Genomic DNA, 19,015 nt, shown 5'->3' with positions numbered 1-19,015 from the left:
CTTTTGGGATAGGGACTAGAAAAGGAAGCATCAGCTGCGTGCTAAAAGCCTCACAAGACACCCTTTTAAGGCAGCAAGGATTTGGCTTTTTGGATCATAACCTAAGTTACCATTCGAACAAAGTATATGATCTCCAGGACACTTCCCTGTGGAGGACCTCATGCTGATGCAGCGTGGAGATCTGCTCCGTGTGGGACCCATGGGCTGCAGGGGGACAGCCTGCTCCACCAGGGGCCTCTCCACAGGCCGCAGGGGAACTTGTGCTGCGTGCCTGGAGCACCTCCTGCCCTCCTGCTGCACTCACCTTGGGGGCTGCAGGGCTGCTTCTCTCTCAGCTCTCGCCCCTCTCTCCCAGCTGCTGTTGTGCAGTGTGTTTTTTTCCCCCTTTCTTCAATCTGCTCTCCCAGAGGCCCAACCAGCATCACTCACTGGCTTGTCTCTGGCCAGCAGTTGGTCACTTTGGAAGTGTCTGGAGCTGGCTCTGATCTGACAGGGGGCAGCTGCTGGGCTCTGCTCACAGAAGCCTCCCCTGCAGGCCCCTGCTACCAAACCCTTGCCACAAACCCAGCACAAGCAGTCAGGGCCCCTTCAGGATACACTGGGTATGTTTAGTGAAGGGCTGCAGTTGTGCTAGGACAGCTGAGAGCACTGGGACAGACAGACAGCAGGTAAAGACCACAGCAGGTAAGAAGCCACAGCGGGGTCAGTTCAGTCTCTCAGAAGCCACGTGTGAAGCCCATCCCCTACCCCGGGCTGGAAGCTGGGCAGAGCAGGAAGCCTGAGCATCACCTGGCAAGTGGCACAGCTAAGGCTGGTAAGAGATCATCAAGTAACGGGCATCAAATATTCATGAGCAAGACAATGACAGGAAATCATGGCAGATACTGCTAGCTACAAGTAAGTGTTTTTTTTCCTCAGGAGAGGAAGATACTCAAAATTTTAGTTGCTCTTATCTAGCTTTCATTAGGGAAGAGTTGCATAATGCATGAGGAAAACATCTGAGCACAATGTTTGGGAACACTATCTATTCCCTACATAGATGAATCCGTGAGCAAGAAGTATTGTATCTGTTTGTGCTTTGTGTACAGCTGTACCCAGGCTAGCCTTGGCTAGCCTAGATTAGTGATTCCCTATTATAGGGCACATGAATGACTTATCTCAAACCAAACCTGCTTATCTCACCTTCTCCAGGCCAGCAAGATCTGAAAGCAGACTGCAACAGTAGCACACACAGAGGTAGGAAAGCTAATAACACCAGCTTGGCCTGGCCCAGATCCGTCCCAGCAGGATGCCGATTGATTTCTGCCCTGGGTTTGACTTGCTCTCTACAGCCTCAGAGCTGTCACAGCCACCCCAGATTCCACCACCCGACTTCAAAGGCTCAGCTACAACTGAAGAGGCCTCTGTAACGCCTGCCTAATATCATTCTGGATGAAATTACAACCCAAGTTAGCCAAAGTATTTTCATTTTTTTAAATGTAAAGCAGCAAAAATTGTACCTCATGCTCTCTAATAAAGCTTCCTTCAGATTTTTCTCAACTTAGTAGCTGATACTTACATAGATGGAGTTCTTGTCTGCTGTGCATATCTGTAAGCCTGATGTATGTATTTTGGGCAGAAAAAACTGCTATAAAGAACACCTGATCAAAATAAAGGATTATATGAGGATATAATTAGATCACTCACCTTTGTCATGTTATTTCTTTTCAAAGACAAAAAGCCTTATCTAAACACTTGTACTGCACTGATACCGTAACTTCAAATCTCGCAAGATAACACCTTTTTTCTTTGATATAATAGACCTGACAGGTATGCGTGTTTGGTAGGACAGAGACTGACGTACCCATGCTATCACTCTCTATACTGACTGGTTTTGTGGTCCTGAAGATGGGTATGAACTCGTTACATTTTATTTCAAAGAACATCAGTAAGAAAAGAGTACCTCAGCATATACTTGCCATTAGCCTCTTGCGACTACTCTAAAATCATTCTAGAATAAAAGTACAAAATAAAATTCAAGTTCCTCCACCCAAACTGCATAGTATTCCTCATCAAGCAGAGCGATCCAGCTCAAATTCTCTCTGAATATGTCTGTTGCTAAACCTCTGAGACATCCTTTGGTGGCTCACGCATACCCCCTTAGCATTACTCAGAACGAGTAGGAGACAAATCAACCATTTGCAGGGTACACTCAAGAAAAGGCAGGAGTCTTTTAGGCTAGTACTGTTGGCACATTTACCATCAACAGTGCACTGCCTTGTATCAATACTGCTTTTTATTACGGGAAATCCTTCCATGGATAATGCTGAGTATCAGCCAGTCAGTACTGTCAGCTCCAGGAACTGAAAGAGTGAGTCAGTAAAAAAAAAAAAGTTTTAAAAGGTTTTTTAATGCTTTGTTTTTAAAACATCACTATATTTTAAAATGATGGTTTGGGGACTTGTTTTTTGCTCTTTAAAAAAAAACAACATACACCTTATCTTGTTGTCCCTGACCCTTCATATTAAGAGTCTTCAGGGTTCTCTGCTATCACAGCTTAATTGTTTTGCAGTGCAGGTTCATTTCCCCCTGTACCACCTGGAAATTGTGCTAGAGCTCCAACATGCAGCTGATCTGAAGTATCATGAAGCTGAAGCACTTGGAATTTGTTTTAACTCTGAAAACAAAGTTCAGTCCTGACGTAACAGATGCCATTGCATGAAGGTTAGTGATAATTCAGCACAGTATAAGTCCTTCTGAGTCCAACATTTGCTCTGGTAAAATAGCAGACTTGAAAATAAGCTTAAGTTAGTATACAGAGCCACAACAACCTTTTACCAGCTTAGTATTCACTCGGTATCCCATTTATTGGGTACATTAAAGAACTATAAGGACTTGATAAAAAAAAAAACACACTTGCAAACAGAACAGAGACACATGTAATTCCTCACTCGAACGAACTTATTAACAACCCCAGCGAGTAACTAAATACCAGATCAGCTGCAGAATTACACTGTCTGCTCCTACAGCGACCTTGTGATTATACGATCAGAACTACGTGCTAGAATAAGCCAGGACTGCACAGCTGGATTTACTAATGAAGTACTAGGCAACTGCAAATATTTCAGATAGTCACCAGCATAAGCACACCACAAGAAAACCTCTAACCACCTACATCAGAGATTTAGTTCAGTCTCAGTATGCCTGGCCACCAAAAGACGGCTCCTTTTTTGCAGCCAGGGTATTTGGCAGAAAGGGCCGAGGTCGGTCAGAGCTGCATAGCCCTTTGGCAGTGCAAGAGACCTCTCTCAGCTAACAGGGTCCAGACCCTTTCCAGTCACTTCCAGCATCCCTATCTCTGAGATCAATATATCAGACATGCCATTTACAAAATTCAGCTATTCTTTGAGTCAAATACCATTAAATGTTTTGGTACTGAAGGAACCCTTTAGATAATAGTACTTAAATAATTTCTGAGCTCTTCAGTTTCCCAGAAACCCAGCCCCAAGAATTCAAGCAAGTTTTAGTCCTCCCCTGGCCTTGGTTCCCTACAAAACCAACCATATCCCTTACAGTATTTTGCTAGAAATCATGGGGTAATTTACGAGCCATGTTTTATGTTCAAGAGTGCTTTGACATTGTCTTAAGATGTAAAGCATTCTAGTACTTCTTCACAGCAAGAAAGCTTTAACCTCTTGACCAGCATGGCTATGGCATTCCACAAACACGAGTCTACACGTGGTCCTCAGCTGGGCTGCCCACACTGAAAGACCAAATCTGCCCAATCTGAAAGACCAAAAGTTTTAGTTCAACATGTTCCTGGGTAACTGCACAACATCCTCACATATATGGCTATCACTGTAATGACTACAGTCGTTTTAATGACTACAGTCGTTTAAATGCCACAGAGTTGAGAGCAGCGCTTAGCTTTCCTCAGGAACATTGTGTATACTTGGATAAAGCACATTGGATATAAACTCAAGTAAGGCCATATAAAATGGAAAGTTACTGGGAAATTCTGCTGGGAACTGGGCACAGCTCTGCTGCAATTCCTGCGGGTCTTGTGCCTCCCTGCCTTAGGGCAAGGGCTCTTAAGGGAAGTGTCTAGCAGACAGCAGCTGGTTCATTCCCTGTGAGAGGCTGTATTAAAAACAGTCATGCCATTTGCAACCGTAAGAGCTTACTGGGTGCTTACTGAAATACAGCTGCAGTGCAGAGGCTGGTCTTTTTTTGGTAAGCATCCTGATATCCTTAGGGAGCAGAACAGAAGCTTTTAAAGGGTGATTCTTATCCTGGCAGCCTCTTTCCCTCCCACTCTCCATTTCCCACGCTTTGCTCCTTAAGGCAGCCTGAGTTTCTCAGAGAGGAGCCTACACCTGCTCTTGTGGGCCAAATGTGCTGGAGCAGAGGTTACTGCATCTAACAGCAGCACTGCTGCCGCTGTCTCCTAAATACCAAAACTTGAAGAGGCTCCTTCCAGCTGTGCTCACCTAGCGATGCTGGCTGCTCAATCCCTAAACAAAAAAGAACCTCACTAGCTGCAGTGATATTCAAAGCTTCACTGCTGTCCTTATTTTAAATAATTTGAAGTTAAATATAGGGTGAGTAACTTAATGAGCATCGGTATTTCAAGTGTTTTCTCTTATTTTTAGTTTTCTTAAGCTATTAAGTGTCCCACTGCATCTTCATTCTCTGATTTATTGGTGAAAGGCAAGCACTTCTGGAGGCCAGGAGCATACTGTTGGAAGAGCTGAACTTCACATCCACTGATGGGAGTCCCAATAAATAGAGGTTTTCTTTCTGTAGGAAGTAAAATATTTGTGCTCCTCAAGGAAAAGGACTCCACAGAGTTTAAGGACTCCACAGAGTTTAAGCTACTGAACATGATTCAAGCTCAGATCTGGTCGCAGAACTACTCCCACGCCCCTAGCCCTGAAACTCACGACCACTTCACTGCACGCTGAGCCCTGCAAACCTTCACTCCGCATGGAGGAACCACTTAAATACACCTCCACAAATGGCTGGTGAGCTGTGCATCTTCCCTTTGCCCAGGCAGTACAAGGGGCAGCATGAAGCCCAGCGCAGCCCTGGAAACCCGCGCAGGGCCCGCAGCCAGCAGCACAGCTGGTTCCACCAAGTGAGCAGAAAGTCATAAAGCAAGCACTTTGCTCCCTCTTCACTCCTGGCACTTCACTGTGGAAAAGGAAGTAAATAAGCCAAGTTTCTGGCAAGCCAATGAGAAGGACCACGAGCCAGAAGGAATGCCACAACCGGCTTAAGTGCATTTATTCCTGCTCCGGTGACTCCCTGAGTACTGGCCACAAACCATACCAGTTAGCAATTACTGTAGAAATCGTTGTCTGCTACAAGACTTCGGACTTGGGCATTATTCTTTACAGCTCTGTTTAGACTAATTGTGTTTGTTATGAAGCCATTTGGATCCTGAGTACCTTACAACAGAAATACAGATGACATTTGGTTTACATACCATTAGAAAGCCCGTGCTGGAGTAATTTCAGGATAGATTCGGTACAGCTGAAACCCATGGGAGCTGTGCTGGGATGAACTGGCAAGCTCTCCAGCTATTACATGTCACAGCCCCATGCAGTACTAGCTTACCTGCTAGTTCATTCCAGGAGGTTAGAAAGCCCTAGCACGCTGTCTCAGAACAGACAGAATGAGTGGGGGGAGCACCTAATTACAGTATTTAACCGTTCTCCTGCTGCTCACAATGTTTGTCACACAAAACATTAAAGTGATTTAAGATTCATTTACTGGTAGATCAAACCCCACAAGTTCAAGCTCAGCTTTCCCAATCACAGGACCAACTTTTCAGATGCATTTCAAGTGACCACGAGCAGGCGTTGGGGCTTAACCCAGCGGCAGCTCCGCACCACACAGCCCATCTCTCACCCACCCCTCCCAGCAGGACTGGGGAGAGAATCAGAGAAAGGTAAAAGCACAGGCACTCGGAGGTTGAGATAAGGACAGATTAATAAGAAAAAAAAACGAGATGCAAGGGAAGAATAAAAGCAAGTGAAGCACTTCGCAATTGCTCACCACCAGCCGACCGATGTCCAGCCCGTCCCAAACAACAGCAGCCCCCCCGTCCAGCCCCCCCAGTTTTATTGCTGACCATGACGCCACATGGCATGGGATGTCCCTTTGGCCAGCTCCCGGCTGTGTCCCCTCCCAGCTCCCTGTGCACCCCCAGGTACCTCGCATGGCAGCACGAGGAGCTGAAAGGCCTTGGCTCTGCGCAAACACTGCCCTGCAACAACTAAAACATCGGGGTGTTATCAGCATTACTCCCAGCCTAAATCCAAAACACGGCACCACACCACCTACTAGGAAGAAAGTTAACTCCATCCCAGCCGAAACCAGGACTCCAGTGGATTAACAGCTTCAGCTACTTGCACCTGAATACCTATCTCCAGCCAAATGTTCAGGCATAACCAATGTCTGGTTGTCTGCTCGTAGCTGGGGGTTCAAGTTCAGAAGCCTGTTCTTAGTCCTCCTCTAGTATTTATCCCTCCAAGGTTGGTATAAAGCAGCTATTCCAGGAGCCATTAGGTAGCACTTGGATCTCGTGCCAGTTTTACATTCTCATGATAAACACAGCCAGATGTGCCACAACTGCCTGCAGCTTCAGGAAGACAAGCCTTCCAGCAGGCACTTGTTATTAACAAAACATTACGTGGAGGTTTTCTTTTAAGCGTATTTCCCCGGCTTGTATAATCAAAGATTCATGTTCTGTACCATGGACTGGAAAGGGAATTAATTCGCAGAGCAGCTCAGCACATAGGGAGACCGTAGTGTAACCTCGAGTCATTTAATATGAGAATTTTCAATTCCCAGTTAATTTTTAATCAAACAATCTCCAGGTTACTGACAGCATGCCTCAAGTCAGGAAACAGTAAGCACATGCATGCATACACACGCAGTATAAATACGAGAAAAAAAATCAATTTCCAGTCTCTTGTTCTGTGCTCTAATGGTGTTTGAGTAAGATACATGTCTCCAGTGATGAATCAGTCAATTCATCTGTTTATGGATTATTATTTTTTTGGAAATGGAAAAATGGATTTATTTTTTTTTTAATTATATGTACTAATTGTGCACCAGAGCCCATATCACCACAACATCTATAGAGGACTCAGCAAATGATATAAAATAAAATCTCTAAACATGATATTTATTAAAATCTAGCAACCCTCTAAAGGAGGCTTTTATATTCCCCGTCTCCACAAAACCTTTAATCTGTAAGAATTACTTGGCACATTGGTTTCTTTTCAAAAGGTGGGAGGGGAAGAAGTGCAATGGAAATTGGTTTCCCAATGCAGAACAGGAGCCTGAAAAGACAGCCAGGTTGAGCTGCCCCTTGTTTTGTGAGCCATCCTTCTCCTGGAGATTAAGGTACCTGGTCCCATCTGCTCACCATCTTTTGAGAATCAGGCTTATAACAGGCCTGATTCAAAGTCAGCTTTTCTATTCCCCTGCAGCCATTTCAGCTGCATTCAACAGGAGAAAGATGCTTGCAAACAAATCTTGTATCCTAGGTTGTCACAAAACATTGCATTGCAACTTTTGAGAACAGAGTTTGAGAAAAATAAGCCCGATGGAAACACTGTTCCTGTACCACAAGCTTCTCTTTACCGGGCAACACCAGCTATCCTTTGCAAGTCATGTTTAAACCTCCTTGCTTTTACACATCACTCTCATCCCAGTGCAAGTGAGGATTCTGATTGCACCCAGAACTGCCAGGTTTCAGCTGAAGGAGACAAGAATTGCCTCATCTCTCACCCTTCACACCTCCTGCTGCAGTCATACCATCCTCTTCCCTCACCTCCACTTCTTTCTGAGGGAAGATCTCCCTTCGGCTACTACCTCTGGCCCTCTGCTCTCCAAACAAAGCAGTCAAATCTGATAACCAGAAGCTACAGATGTGATAAAGAAGATCTGGCTTTCAGAGTTTCACGCAATAGCTATGACTTCAGGGCAAGCTGTCTTTTCTTTGATCTCCTTTTGTTCCAGACACCAATGCTCACTTCATTCATCTGGACACGTAGCACGCACAGCCCAGGAAAAGAAACCTGATGCTGTTGGGAGTCCTGCCTGTAAGAAAGCAAAAAGCCTGTGGGCCTTCTGCAAAGATAAACTGCCACAGTGGCAATGGAGAACTATGTGATAAGGCTTGGCACATCCACCCTCCCCATGCTGATATCAGCCCCGTATCCACCAGAACTGGGAATGTGTTTGGACTTGGTCAAGGCCAGCGCCTGGGCCTTCCCGTCACACCCCAAGCACAGCAGGTCTGAAGAGCAAGGCTCCTTCCTCCCACTCGCCAGAGGCTGCCCAAAGTATGAAATGCAGCCCACCTACTTGGCACAGGTAAGGAATGGCTTTTGCTCCTCCAGTACACAGCCCACAGGCAGCTTTCAAGTTTTTTTTTTTTAAAAAAAAAAGTCACAAGAAGTGATTACAGCTTGGAGAAGCTTTCTAGTTTCAGAACTCAGTTCCCCAGGTTGCCAAAATCCAACAAGGCACTGAAACATTCATTCAGCCCAAGGGTTTCACTTCAGGCCTTAATCTTGAGGTTCATAGCCAAGAAGCACACAAAGTCCAACAACAGAGATAGTACTTTGTCCTGAAGCCCCCCACAGCTTGTCTGATAGAAGAACAGTTTATGGAAGCATTATTTTTAATGATTACTTCCAGTTAAACAAGCACATCATAAAATGCTACAAATTCTGAAGAAAGCAACAAGAATATTTTTGTCCAATAACTACCAAATTTGCGCTTCTTGCTTACCGCTCACTACACAAGTACACATACATAAGTATGTCCTATGGTACAGCTCTAAACACAGCCCCGTCTACACATATTCATGGGCAGGTAACATCTTAGAAAACTTCTTCTTAAAAAAATAAAAATAAATAAAAATCACCCAGCATGTAAAGGAAGAGAAACTCCCCATAAAGCTCCATTTCTTACCAGATTATGTTGATACTACCTGTGTGTGGAAAAAATGTCCTTGCTGTTTACAAAGTGCTTTCAGCTCCACAAAGAACAATTCAACAAGCAACAGCAAAGCAACAAACCAGTTTTATCTTTAACCTGAGACAGGATAACGCTCGCCCACATTCCTACACTAATGGCCAAAGAAGGCAGGGACAGACATTAACTGCTCTTACGTAGTGAACCTCTGCTCTGCAAGCTCTCCAGCAGCCTTCCAGTCTTGAAGCAGGATCACATCTATGCTTACTGCTAGTATGTCCACCCCTGTAGTGCCAACATATCGGATGATGAAATACATGAGCTAGTTGCAATTTCAAAGCCACTTCTGTACTTGTACTGCAAGATCACCCTGCTGTGTAAACCCAGAAGTACAGCTTAATCGGTTGATTTCATCTATGATCATTGCATTTATGGAAGCATAAAGACACCCAGGACTCCCAGAACACAGCTCTTCAAATACTCATTTACAATCACTCCAGGAAAAAAAAAGCTTGCGGCATGAACAAATTTAGATTTCACTAGCTGGACAACCAACATTTGACTCACTGTCTGCCAACTGGAATTGCTGTCCAGATACAGAGACAGCTTCCTTTATGTAAACATGTAGTAGAGTTAACATAAAACCAGTCACAGAAGCCAAGCCTTTAAGTAAAGAGGAGTAATGCCTAGGTACATCTATTATTTAAAAATATTAGTGAACCATTACCCTGACATCTACCTTGTGCTCTACTACCATCTTGGGAACCTCCAAAACATAAGCTGAAGAAGCATGACTTAATATATATATATACACCTTGCGATTCACTTTGTCAATGCTTTTGTCCCAAAAGCATTGCTTCCATATTAAATAAGCTTTCCACTTTAGAAAGCTAAAATATTGATGTAGATAAAGAAGATGAAGTACCTGCAAATAATAAAACACTATCAATAAAAGAACACGTTTATTCCATCCTTCTGTTCTTAATAACCTATGGAATAAAAACAGGCAGCAGTATTTACCCTGTTAAAGTCATTCCAGTTTAAGTAGCTTGAAGTCATTACAGCTTCTTGACTTTATTTACACATTAAAGTAACTCGCATCAACAATGCTATAGAGTCGATTTAGCTCGCTTTCTATTTCTAGAAGCAAGAACTCTGGATTGCCACACAGGGGAAAGGCCTTTAACAAAACCTGCTCAGAGTCAACGGGATAGAGGGAAGAAAAGCGTTCCTCATGCCCTGTGGCTGTAGCACTTGGCCTACACCTGCCCTGAAGCCCTCTAACAGGCCAGAGAAGCCATCTGCCTGCTGAGGCGCTGTACAGAAATGGCTTTTAAAACTCGAGGCCACTGCACTAACCCTGAGCAGCTACATCCCTGGGCAGCTCTTGCCTAAGAAAAGCACAAGGCCTAACCTAGAGCCCTCAGCCAACACCCAAATGGAAGTTACAGGCCCGAAGATGGCGTGCCGGAGGTTAAGCACGAGGCCGTGCACAGCCTCGGCCCGGCAGGTTTCTTAGGACGGGTTTGGTGCAGGGCTGAGGCCCTTCAGAAAAGGTCTGGTGGCTGGCGGAGCCACAGCAACTCCATACAGCAAAAAAAATGATTGCTTTGAAGAAGCTGAGGAATCTGCAAGCAGGCAGCCTGAAAAGCAAGGGTAGTTGCCTTCTGGCATCTGCACATAAACAGTCTGACACCAGGTCTTGAGGAAAGCTGGTGTCAGTTAGCACAGAGGAGATCCAGAACAGCTGAACAAAGCCCAGAATGGATGGAGAGCAGCCCTGAGGAGAAAAGCCTGGGGGTGTTCGTACATGAAAAGCTCAACATGAGCTGGCAATGTGCGCTTGCAGCCCAGAAAGCCACCTGTACCTTGGGCTGCACCAAAAGCAGTGTGGCCAGCGGGGTGAGGGAGGGGATTCACCCCCTCTGCTCTGCTCTTGTGAGACCCCACCTGGAGCCCTGCGTTCAGCTCTGGGGCCCCCAGCACAAGGACAGGGACCTGTTAGAGTGAGTCCAGAGGAGGGCCAAGAGGATGATCAGAGGGCTGGAGCACCTCTCCTATGGGGACAGGCTGAGAGAGTTGGGGTTGTTCAGCCTGGAGAAGAGAAGGCTCCGGGGAGACCTTACAGTGGCCTTCCAGTGCCTAAAGGGGGCCTACAGGAAAGCTGGAGAGGGACTCTTTGTCAGGGAGTGGAGTGATAGGACACGGGGTTAACAACTTTAAACTAAAAGAGGGGAGAGGTAGATGAGATGTTAGGAGGAAATTCTTCACTCAGAGGGTGGTGAGGCCCTGGCACAGGCTGCCCAGAGAAGCTGTGGCTGCCCCATCCCTGGAGGTGTTCAAGGCCAGGCTGGATGGGGCTTTGGGCAACCTGGTCTGGTGGGAGGTGTCCCTGCCCATGGCAGGGGGTTGGAACTGGGTGGGCTTTAAGGTCCCTTCCAACCCAACCCGTTCTGCGATGGAACTCTATAAAAGCAAAGGATCACTTGCAGGAAGTAAAGATTAGGACCCTCTAGAGTTCATTTTGGCTCAACTATTGCAGAAACAAGGTCCAATTTTACCTGATCCTGCCTCTGCTCGATGAAGGACCTGCTATTCAGTACAGACTTACACAGCTGAGTAATCATCTTGAATACTTAGACGTGCCTCTGGATGGCCATGGAACAGATTCCACCTGCAATGTGGAGGTGTTTCACTGCTTGCACAAGCCACTAAAATGCCTTTGCAAGGCACTCATCTTGCCCAAGAGAGTACTCCAGCACTGTGCTAAATTCTAAGGATTGAGTGTTTAACTAAAAACAACACACTATTAATCCAGTATACCCTTACTAATGCGCTACTTCAGCCTTCCTTCAAGTGTGCTTAACACAGAGCCATGTAGACACAAAAGAAAATCTCGTTCCCTATTCTCCTCATTGAAGGAACATCTTTAGAAGAAAAAGCAAACCAAGATATCGACGAAATACTTTGTAAATCAGATGGAAAACCCAACTGCGTGGTACCATTACCACCTCTCAAGACATGCAGACTTGTGTGGGTTATGTGGCTTACTGTATTCATTAAAGGTTCACTACAACTGTTAGTGGGACTGCTAATGGAAACATTCGGGGAGGAAATTGGCAACTAATTCATTGTCACTAATTGCAATCTAGTTTCGGCTGCCTTATGCAGCAGCCTTGCAGAAAACAGCATCTTTGTAAATGCCTATTGTAGAAGCTAATAAAAAAATCAGGCTATCATGTTCTTAAAAATATTTAACTCATAAGCACCTTTTTCTAATGTGATACCTACTAATTGTGGTGAAGTCTGGAGTGATGCAAGAACAGGATTAATGCTGTTAATTAATGAGACACCATTTTACCCAGCCACCTTCAGACCAAGGACTGCCAAGCAATCCTAACGCGGTGGAGGGGTCATTCAGTGTGTGTGCAGAGCTCTGCACTGCGTCCCAGAGCTAGGAGCATAACCCATGCAGCCCCACTGCTCTGCTCCAGCAGGAAAACCAAGGAATAACAACATCAGTGCAGAGTGGGCAACATGGGGGTGACTCCAAACAGAAGCTGAAATAATTTCAGGCTAACTCTTTCAGAGCTCTAGGAGTAACAGGTATGCTGCCAAGTGACTGTTGTTCTACATCACCATCACAATATGATGAGGGCATGCAGGGAGGTAGCACGTTTGTCAGAGATTCATTTTTTGTCACCAACATGCATTTTCTGCCTTCTACGGGACCATGAAACAGGAGTATCTATGCTGATGTGAGAACTAACAGCCCTCTTCACTATCCGGCACTTTCCAGAGGATTTGGAGACCTGATTGAAACCACCTCCCCCCCAAGAAAAAATGCAACAGATATACAAATGCTGCAGGATATTTGGGGCTTGGAAGAGTAGTTCCTGTGCTCTCAGCCTTACGCAGCAGATGAGGAATCCAGTGCCGAACATCCTGTGTTGCTCACAACTTATCTGCATCACTAAGGGCTAACAAAACCAGAAGACAGCTAATAGTGTTAGAGACAGCTTAAGGAAGACATACATCTGCACGAACCTCAAGGCAGACTTGTGAACATTATCTTAGTGATAACCTTGAGTAGGAGAAGTCTATTTTTAAGCTTAATGGATGTAGAAGGCAGACTTCCAAAACAGGAAAATTTAACAGCAGTTGTATGTTTAACCAAGGACAAGAGAAAAGCTACCATCACATGCCTCTGCCTGTCCCCTGCTGCAGGAAAGAGCCCTCCTGACAGATAAGAGGTTTTGCACTATCAGCCAGTCTTATCTCTGCTCTACAGCCTTGGTCAGAAGACCAGATCAGGGATGAAAGCAAGTTTATTGAGCTAGAAACTCATGTGGATCCTTCCCTTTGATGCATGCTATGTAAAAAAATACAGTTATCAGTTCCTTTAATACTGCAGTACTAAGTACTGCTATCCCCCTGCTGCTGTCATACATTATAAGTAGAGCTAGAGAAGTTTTCCCCCAAAGCCCAGCCTAGATTTCTCATGCAAGTGTTGTTCCCTCCACCCCTAACAGCTATCTTGCCTGTAGCATCTGTACGGGATGAGTTCTAAAAGTATTATATTGTCTTTTTCCCTACCGTCCTCTACCTGCCTTCTTCTAAAGAAAGGTAATACCCTCAGTGGCTTGATCTCCAAAAAATACCCTACGGTGCTTCCACAGACTTTTCTAGGAAGCCTGTAGAGCGTATCCTAAACTGCTGCAGCCCGGAGAAGGTGAACATGATTTAGGCAGAGTGATGCTGACTGGACCAGCTGGGGCTATGACCACACAGGTCTGCTGGGGTTCACACAACGCCCCTCACTGCCAAAGCCTTACACGCTTGTTTTCCATCAGATCAGGATTCAGCCCCACCTATTCCATCACTGCTGAGGATTACCTACATCTGTACTGCATCATCTCTCAGCTCTTCAGACGTGCCAGTACCTGGCTGCAATGGGCACACGCTGTTTTATTCAAACTGCTCCAGAGTGAGCAAAGACGAGAATCACAGGCCTCCTCAATATTTAATTATCGGGTATTGCACTGTGCATTTAGAGGAAATTATGCTTATGACTCATGTGCTCACTTGGAGGAGTTTTTCATGGCCAAGTAGCCCTGGGGAGGAAAGGGAAGAAGACCCAAACAAACAAACCACTGCTTGAAGCTGTATATCACCACCATTTCCAATGACAGCACATTCATTTGTATGCACAGAGCACCGCAGTGACATTCCTAAAACAATCTGATCAGCTAGACTTCAGCCACCCTTCTCTTTTGTTAAGTACAGTAAATGGGTTCAAGATAGAGTCCAAAACAGGTCGTAAATTCCTTCAGGCAGTTTCAAGCAGCCTTCAGACAGTGCTGAGCTGTATCTGTTCCAGGATTAAGACAGAGGTTTCTGAAGTTTCTCCCTCTGCCATGAAGGAAAAGAAAAGACATCTTTTGAAAGGCAAATAGCCATTCCTATCCCCCCCCAGTATTTTTTTTTTTTTAATGGGAAGATAACATAGGAAATTAGATCTCTCAAATCTGGGGTTGTTTCATACATATATATATTGTTTTTTGGAAGCCCAAAAGCCTTCCTTGTTTCCCCCCCACTCCCACAGGGTTACAGAAACTATTTGCTCATACGTGAGTCAAACTGGAATATTCTATGATTTGATGATCCCTACAAGTTGGAAGGGACCCACAAGGACCATTGTGTCCAACTCCTGGCTCCGCACAGGACCACCCAAAAACCAAACCATGTGTCTGAGAGCACTGTCCAAATGCTTTTTGAACTCCAGCAGGCTCAGGGCCGTGACCACTGCCCTGGGGAGCCTGTCCCAGTGCCCGACCACCCTCTGGGTGCAGAACCTTTCCCTAACCCCCAGCCTGACCCTCCCCTGTCCCAGCTCCATGCCGTTCCCTCTGTTTGCTATGTCACATTCAGAGATCTTCACAGACATTACTACCTCATTTCCACAGAGCTGTTCCACCTTGCTGCCAAGAACAGAGCTATTCAACAGGGAGCAATGCCTTCCATGCAGCTACTGCCTTCATATGGAGCCCACAACTAAAACACCCCCTTCCTACAACCCAAGAACCCTACCCCTAACAAGCAAGAAGGGGTCTCTGTAGCACATAAAGCACAATTTTCATCTTGAATACCAAGGCTAAAAAAATGCGCAAGCCTCCTAAATGCTACAGCCTATCACACAAAAACTTCTAGAGACAAGACTTTCTGCTTCCTTCTTCCTCTTTTAAAATCTCCCCATCTTCATGCAATAGCTTCTCTCGACCTACAAATTAGGGTGTTGGGGCTCATTACCACACACAGAGCTGTAATAATTAGCAGCAGGCAGAGCTTACATCTTGTTATGCTTACTTTTTACTTTCAACCAGAACTGATTTAGCTTTGGGGGTTCCTGTGTTACCCTGCCAAAATTAGAGTTTTCAGATAACTTATTTTTACTGTTCCTTTATTTTTGTAAGCACTGATGCTATTTCTGGCATGCTTTACAGCTTATTTTTTAATTTACTTGTAATAACATCCATATTAACATCTGTGTGAGCAACCACAAAAGGCAATTATAATTTTCTCTCATATTTTACAGCTTGGTCCTTGATCTCTTAATTGGTTTTTTATTATTTAAGTCTTCTTTTACTGTTCTCGCATTGTCAACTGATTTTCACAGGTGTATATAATAGGAAAGCTCCTTAAATAGCTCTTCCTAGCTTTTGGCATATGAGGTAATCTTGAGGCACCTCAGTATTTTTTGCTTTGACCTTAGTTTTAGCTACTTGCTTTTCTTCTGTTAATCCAGCTCTATTTTTGGTTACAGCCTCAGTCACAGCACAGTGACGGAAGGACTGCCAATCTTCTTAATGTTGGATTTCCCTCCCCCCTTCGTTAAGTTGTTAATCACTTGCCTCAAATTTTCGTCTATAGAAACTGACATAGCAATTTCCTTACTAGAATTGTTTATGGAGGAGTGGGATTGTTGTTAAGAAGCGATTTTAACAACACAAAGTAGAGCAAAAAGACTACAAAAATGCAGCTTATAAAATGCCCTTGTAAAAATAAACCTTTAGAAGATGTAAAGGATTAAACAAAAGGTCATGCTCTGTTTGTCTTTTCCAGAATATCCACGTGGATGTAGCTTCATGATGTCTGATACCACCAAATCCAGAGAGCAACTATGAAAAATACTGATATCTGAGAGCCTGTCTGTCTCAGGAAACCCTTTCCTATACCACCTTTTATTCCCCTAGCACCATACGAACGCTGTGTAGCTGCCTGCTGTCTTTATATTGACTCTGTGAAGAAGGTAAATTGTTCCCTTGCTCACTACACTAACACAGATCACAAAATACCTGGAACTGAAGCGAAGCAGCCTTAGCTCCCTGGGAAGACAGAAGCCGCCCCATCGCTGTTGTCCTTCCCCAGTTCAGTAAATTTTGTGGCTCCTACTCAGCGTGCTCATATTTTATTACTGAATGGCAGTTCGTGTACTTCGTTAATTCTGATTACAATAAGCATGGCTGTTTACAGAAGCCTGCTCCCTCATTAGCGGCAGCACACGCTGTGTGTGTACCATCTGCCCTCTCTGGATGTGAACTGGGCCACAGAGATATGAACCCCCTCACCTCTTCTGTGGGCATAACCGAGGCACTGATTTGATTTGTAACTTGTCACAGAACGAGGCAGAAATTCGGCAGGACGGCTGCACACAAAGCGTCTGGTGCCTGAAAAGGGACATTAAAATTAAAAATAAAAAAAGGCATTTAATAACAGGTTATCTTTAGAGGTCTGCAAGGAGATGAGGTGATGCTCCCACGTTATAAGATTTTTAAGAATACGGAATGCCAGACTTAGTGCTCAACAACCTGTGGAAATGGGAGTAATTAACAGACTCTAGGGGAGATGTGCAGACTATCAGGACGCCACGGGGATTCTTCTACCTGTTCCTTTAAACCCTGTGCACTTATCTGCTACAGGGACAGGAAAAAGAAGGTGTAAGATTAAGTCTTGCTTCTGTTTTCCAGGCATCTCTCTACATAGGAGATTCCGCTGACACCCTGACAGAGCAGTTTCAAGGCTCTTTAAACAGCAGCAATGACAGCAGAAGCACACAGCACCCAACACGCAGAGCCTGGAAACCTGACTAATGAGCCAAAGTACCAAAAGGAGTAGGAAATTATTTAAATCCCATCCTGTTTTTACACTAATGCAAATCTGCACTGTCTCAACAAAATTATATCAGACCTATTATTGCAGCAGATTTATTCCTGGCTTTCTTAATTGTCTCTTTGGGGTTTGGGTTTAAAAAAAAAAAATCAACAACACAAAAACATACCCCATGTGTTGTAGGTAATCAACAGGAAGGCCAAGAATTTGACAAATTCCAATTATTATTCCAAATTATTGCCTTCATGCACTATTTACTATTTTCCAAAACAATTATTGATCATCTCTGAGTGAGAAATGAATCTGAAACTCAGGTGACAGCAGACATCACAGATCATCCTGCCCAGTGCTCAGGACTGCAGAATTTCCCCCCTCTTCAGAGCCTCAGATGAGCAGTTTTCTTTGCCGATGGAAGTTTGGGATCATCGAGGTCTCTCCTGCTGATCAGGCTTGGAACATCTCCTGCTCTCTCCTCTGCTAGGTGCAGTCCTTTGAAGCGAACTCAAAATCCTACCAGAACTAAAGTGGGTGGGTAACCAGCATTTAGGGAGATGGCACTTCATTGGTGATGAGGACGGATAGTGTTTTAGACAGCAGGCGAGTCTACAGTGAGACAAAATACACTGCCTTGTCCTGCTCCTGTGGAGGAAGGAACTGAAGAGACCTTCTTGTAGGACCTGGGATTTTGCAGATATCCTATGATCCTGCACAGTCACACCAAAAAAATGGAAAGGCACGAGCTCTCTGCCTTTTCTCTACCATAAAAGTAGTACGGTTTGTAAGGACTGACATTTTCTTCTATAAATTCAGACTACTTCTTTGGACAACCATGGTTATGCTGCTTGTTGCAACCTCATTACTTTCTCTTCCAGATAATCTGTTTTCTTTTGTTCCTGTCGATAAGACGGTTAGGGATGCCAACTCCCTCCCCTCTGCCACAACGCTCTTCCATTATTTTACAGCTCTCGTATTATTGCCTTCACGCACTATTTGCTATTTTCCAAAACAATTATTGGTCATCTTTGAGTGAGAAATGAATCTGAAACTCAGGTGACAGCAGACATCACAGATCATCCGAATCCCAGCATAGTGAAAAGGAAGTGCTGGAATATACTCTGTTTGATGGTTGTTACCGTTCAGAGGAAGTTATATATTAAATGCTGGTGCAATTTAACAACCTGCTCCTAGAGAGACCAATGTGTAAGAGTCTATCTTCTGCCCATGAAGTTCCTGGTTCTACCTGGTGTTTAAAAATACAGACCTAAAAGCAAACACCTGTTTAAAAGTTCAGATTCTCCTATTCCAACTGATTGTTTCATAGACCTGTACATATACCAAACAAATTCAGTTATGAGATCAAGCTACACTTCTTTCCTACTACTCCTACTTGACAGCCATTCTGAACAGTTGTCTGATATTTAGGAATAGGCTTCTTACTTTCAGACTAAATGTCTGGAAGTTTGTTCTTGCACCAGCACTATAATACAGTTGAAATAATTCTCTTTATGTGTACAGAAACTTAACTTTTTAAACAATAGCTAGGCTGACAGAAGCTTGCATTTGGTAGCTCGTAAGTAAACCACCAAAATACTGTGAAACAATAGATATAGAAGTATTGGCCAAACTGAAATGGCGTATGTAGTCCTGAAGAGCTTCATCATATCCAAAACAGCCACTGCAGTGACCCCGTTAGTAATGTGGGTCTCCCCAGTAGAGTACCAGATTACGTTGCCCCTATGCACTTGAGAAAATGTAGCTTTAATTCTTCTTATTGCAGGAGCTAAACTCTATAATACAAAGCCCTGAAATGGGGTCCAACTCCTATTTCTCAAGTTGGAACGTACCTAAATCAAGTCCACTGAGTTAATTT

General features: G+C 44.4%; 1 protein-coding gene and 1 long non-coding RNA gene across 10 annotated transcripts in view; one reads left to right on the top strand and one right to left on the bottom strand.

The window, feature by feature from the left end:
* Window positions 1–19,015, bottom strand: part of ATP8A2 (ATPase phospholipid transporting 8A2) — a 323,970-nt gene that overhangs the window by 296,931 nt on the left and 8,024 nt on the right. Inside the window, exon 1 of one of the 9 annotated variants that reach the window (XM_083816136.1) lies at window positions 6,198–6,278. The exons of 2 other annotated variants lie outside the window; for them this stretch is intronic. Coding sequence is in view for 3 of the 7 variants with exons in the window: in XM_083816132.1 (XP_083672258.1) it covers window positions 6,040–6,133 (94 nt within the window). In the remaining 4 variants the exon portion in view is untranslated. Of the gene's footprint in view, window positions 1–304; window positions 722–6,039; window positions 6,279–19,015 lie in introns of those variants that run through there. 6 more of the 9 variants (XM_083816141.1, XM_083816137.1, XM_083816135.1 and 3 more) reach the window with 6 other exon arrangements.
* Window positions 15,556–17,350, top strand: LOC310889145. The gene is made up of 2 exons (XR_014576400.1): window positions 15,556–16,285; window positions 17,004–17,350. It is a non-coding gene; the product is annotated as an uncharacterized lncRNA (long non-coding RNA).

This window comes from Anser anser, assembly GCF_964211835.1.
Source record: "Anser anser genome assembly, chromosome: 1".
Taxonomy (NCBI): domain Eukaryota; kingdom Metazoa; phylum Chordata; class Aves; order Anseriformes; family Anatidae; genus Anser; species Anser anser.
Note: the sequence above shows the minus strand (reverse complement) of the source record. Positions and strands in the feature narration are given on the sequence as shown.